We start from the raw sequence: 4,782 nt of genomic DNA, 5'->3' as shown, positions 1-4,782 counted from the left end.
ATTTGACTTTAGAGATACTTTGATCACAAGAGTTATTGCCCTTGTCGTACTGGTTCCGGTTACAATATTTATCATCTGTCGCCGAAACCCCTGTAAATGTAAAACACAATTGGGAAGAGAGAATGTTTATAGATATTGTAGAAAATGAATGGGAACAATATTTTATGATTCCTCATAATGTCACAATGAACACAAAATTGATAAGTTTCCAATTCCAAATTTTACATAGAATTCTGTGCACTAACTCTCGTTTATTTATATTCAAAATATTAGATACTGGAATGTGTTCATTTTGCCATGAAACCAAGGAATCAATAAGTCATCTTTTTATGGTTGTCTACATGCACGAAACATTTGGATTACAATACAGGAAAAACTAAAGAACCTGTGCAATATCAATGTGTGTTTTAATGAACAAACAGTAATTTTTGGATGTAAACATGCCATACCTGTATTGTATAGAGCACTTAATCTATTGATATTGTTAGCAAAAAGGTTTATTCATATTAACAGATGTAAGTATATTTTACCCTCTACAAAATCACTGTTCGAATACATTAAATGTTTTAGATATGTTGACGTCTACTCTTCCCATTCATTGAACATACGAAAAGAAAATGAGGTCAAGGATAGTTGGTGGATCATCTCAAAAAATTAGTTACTCGTGTTTCCAATTTCATTCATCTTTTAATGTTACGATTGTACATGTAAATGCATAATTTGTGAATAAATTATAAAAAAAAAAAACCAAAAAACAAAATACATTAAAAGATGAACGATTTTGTGAAAGTAAACAAGCCCAACATATGAGTTTCAATCTTCCGTGTATATAAACAAAATTAACACCAAGTCAACAGATCATGTTACGTTTTAATGAGGATATGCACATGAAATTCATATATTTTTGTAAATACATAAACCCATAACATGCCATACCTAACCGCTGAATACTTTATTTGTCAGACCAACACACACACGTACATCTAAATGAGTTTCCTATTCGCCTCAAAGGTCGATAATCTGTAAGTTACTTTTTATCTCAAATTGTAGGTGTTTATGATTTTGATTGATTAAAAAGATGGAATTTCTTTACTGATAGAATTGTTTCCGCATATAGACGGTAGGTAAATTAAATTCCATCAAATTATTGTTTTGGTAGTTATAAGGATGAATACAGTTAAAGGAAAAGTTAAGGATGTTTAAATATAAAATCTGATGTACCATAAAACGTATAAATGTAAAGCGTTAGCTACATTTAAAATATATAACTATTTATTACAATGACATAATATTTATGTACATATATAGGAGTCTTTCAATGATGATATATAATTATGTTTGATACATTTTTATTTGTTGAAAGCTTCAATTTAAATGTCTCCTTAGGAAATTTCAGATCGTTAATTTCCTCATTTCCTCAGGCATGGAACAGTTCTTTTTTTTCTTCTGTTGTTGGGAGTTAGTAGAAGTGACGACTTTATCGCCAAGTATGATAAATACAATACCGTCTGTAGAAGAATGGGATATCAAGATAAACAGTGTGAAGAAAGAGGTATAATTATATTTTTTAATAACTTACGGTTTAATAAAAAAATACCTTTACCTTAATTCAAACTGTATAATTAACTTAAAAACCTTGCAAGCTTCTGTGTTAAAAATATCCGAATAAAAACAAAAAAATAAAATTGGTAGTACGGTGTAGTAGGGATATACCAAAGATATGAAACAAGTGTTTCCCTTATTATTACGGTGCATGCAGTAATTGATCAATTCAGCTGCAAAATGGTAAAAAAAACAAGTGAAGGTATTTAAAAAGTTTGATTTTTTCCCCCACATTTTATCCTAAAAATAAAAATAAAAGCATCAAAAGAATTAAACACTTTCATATAAAAGATAAAACATCAAATAGAATCTGATGTTGGACTTATATGTTTGGTAAGGTTACAATCAAAACATTTTCATGCGTCAGTGGAGAAAAATTGTATGTTACCTTATGAAATCTTGTAACAAGTACTTCCAATTTTTATAATTTATGTTTGTTTTTTGCAGATGTAGTTGCATTTCATGCACGACTGTCAAAAGATCAGAAGAATTTAAAAGGAAAGGACATCGTTGTTTTCGGTACCGTTACATTAAACACCGCAAAAGCTTATAACCCTACCACGGGCAAATTCACCGCTCCAAACAAAGGTCACTATTCTTTTACGTGGACTATTGCATCTAGCCCAGGAGCTAGGTTCAGTACGCAACTCGTCATAAATAGCAAACCTGTAAGTTACTGTCATGTCGATGGGAAAACAGGGGGAAACAACTATGAGACTGGATCATCAACCGTCATCCTTAAAATGGAGAAAAACGACGTGGTATCAATATTAGTGTATGGTGCTGGGGAGCTGGCTCTTTGGGATTGGTCTTCTTTCTCGGGTTTTAAATTGTAAAGCAGACTTTTGATTTCCTTTTATACGCATAGCAATAAACGATAAAGTCAACAGACACATCATTTTGTTTGTTTGTTTGTTTAGTTCATGTTAAAATTACAGATTGATGCTTATTAGACTTGTCAGCAGACACAATCGTCCGCTAAGTCGAATGCTGACTGACGATTTTCATACTTATTGATAGGCCATTATTCATCACCGAATTGTCTACGGTATTCCAGTCTCCCGATTACGACAAAGATCACACGGAAGGTGTGACCGGCCAGCAGAAGATGCTGACTCCTCCATGGCACCTGATCCTACCTCTAATTTTGGTTAATAAAATTTCGTTATCACTACATTTCACTGTTTTCTACTTGTGATTAGAATGTTAGCATAATATTCATCATGTAGGCGAGGCAATATACTAGTAGTCGATTGTCTCTTATAAACTTAAAGGTTTATTGTGTCTGATATATATTTTATAACATCCTGAAAAAAAACCCTTTGGTAGTCGAGATAGAGCATATATTATAATAATATACACTTATCAGTTTTGAATATTAGAAAGTTGTAGAATTTATACATAACACAGATATATAAAAATAAAAAACTTTATGAAGAATATTTGCAACGTTATGGAAACGTTATATAATCCTTCAAAGAAATGGAATCTAGTTGGTATTAAAACAAATATTTTAAGTTGTCGTCGACGCGAGTGTCTCAGACCAGTAGCTGGATCAACGTTGTCTTAAATCTTTTCAAACAGAGACTGTATACTAGACACTGTCTTATTTTGAAATAAGATGATTGAATGATTTTGCATCTTGGTGATAAAAGTGACTGAATCCTTCATGCTTTCTAAACCTTTCTCTCATTCATCCACTCATTATCGTGATTATAGTATCTTTTCTTTTTAGTTTCCACCATCTCCCTGATGTATGTTTTTTTTTTTCATTTTTTACTTGTTGTCAGATCTCAACTATCTTACACATCCGTACATGAATGCCTTTTATTGTTGAAATTGTCAAACCTTAAGTTGTAATATCCTGTAATTTAATTTTGTTTTGATATTTTATTTCATTAGCTTTATGTCTTCTCCAACTAAACATTTCTTTCTTTCTTATTTGAATGTATATTTTGCTAATTGTTTTTAATAAAAAAGGCACATTTACGTTCCATGTCATGACCGACCCTACCTCATTCATGCATCCAAAGAATATGCGTTTATCTAAAGACACCGTGGATGTGAATTCTATACATGTACTTCTCCAAAACCATAAAATGTGTATCCGCTACATTTACTAATTTCTGTTTAAAAGCGGAAGGTCATGTACAGGTGATTCTTAAGTTCAAATTTCAGAGTGTAGGGACTTATTTTTGCCGATAGTTGATTAATAAATGCGAGTGCAAAGTGATGATAACGGAGAGTGTTCAAAATCAAATGTCCAAAATAAAATACAAAACAGGAGCAGAGCAAACAAGGACCTCTACAAAAAGTTACAGGCAGGTATGTTAAGGCTTCCCACAGCGATGTGTAGAGAGTCACTTGTCTGTACTTCATACAATATGACGTCATAACAACTTAGACATCACGATATGCATTCCATTCGATAGTTGTCATGGAATATGTCGTAACGTTAAAAGTGAATTACAATGAAATAGTCTTAAAACTTCTTTTTTTTCTTTACACAAATGCTCTCTTTAATGCTAGTCAATAGAATCGGCTAACGTCTCGACTTTTTTATTATTTCAAAACAACATTTCTTAACCTCGGAGGTTATTCTGCAACATTCACGATAACTCGAACTTTATTTCTTAAATATTTAACATTGTTGTCAATATATGTTATGTAGATTTTAAGAAATACATCCGGTCAGAGTATTTGTTCGTTGATTAAAAAAATATCCTTTTTAGCCGTATTTTAGCACCGGGACACTTTAACAATGCTGCGCAGGTAGGGTCAGGTGTCATAGAGGAGTAAGCATCCTCTGCTGACCGGTCACACCCGTCAAGTGCTACTTGAAAAGAAAAATCCGTAGACAATTCGGTAAATAATAATGGCTTAAGAATAGGTAAGAAAAACGTCAGTGAGCATTTGACCTTGCGGAAGATTATATTTGCTGACAAGATCGTTGTATTGACCATAGAACTTAAGAAATAATTGACTTCAATCGCGACTGTTGATCTTCTTGTTTAACAACTTGTTTGACAGTAGCTTGCCTTGTTTTAGAAAATTCATGAGTAGAGCATGCCCATGCGATCCAATCAATTGAGAGACATAACCTTTATATGCAGGTTATAAAGGTATATTGCTATATACGTAAGGAAAGTTGACGATAGAAAAATTGAAGTCATTGCATTT

At 32.2% G+C, this 4,782-nt stretch overlaps 1 protein-coding gene across 1 annotated transcript; it reads left to right on the top strand.

The window, feature by feature from the left end:
- Window positions 1-950: 950 nt before the first annotated feature.
- On the top strand, window positions 951-2,484 carry LOC128166646 (cerebellin-3-like). Its single transcript, XM_052831937.1, has 3 exons — window positions 951-1,022; window positions 1,422-1,552; window positions 2,050-2,484. The coding sequence occupies exons 1-3, from the start codon at window positions 988-990 to the stop codon at window positions 2,436-2,438; spliced, it is 555 nt and encodes a 184-aa protein (XP_052687897.1). The 5' UTR covers window positions 951-987; the 3' UTR covers window positions 2,439-2,484.
- The last annotated feature ends 2,298 nt before the right edge of the window (window positions 2,485-4,782 follow it).

Source organism: Crassostrea angulata, chromosome 10 (assembly GCF_025612915.1).
Source record: "Crassostrea angulata isolate pt1a10 chromosome 10, ASM2561291v2, whole genome shotgun sequence".
Taxonomy (NCBI): domain Eukaryota; kingdom Metazoa; phylum Mollusca; class Bivalvia; order Ostreida; family Ostreidae; genus Magallana; species Magallana angulata.
The sequence above is the reverse complement of the archived record's forward strand: the minus strand, read 5'-3'. Positions and strand labels throughout refer to the sequence as shown.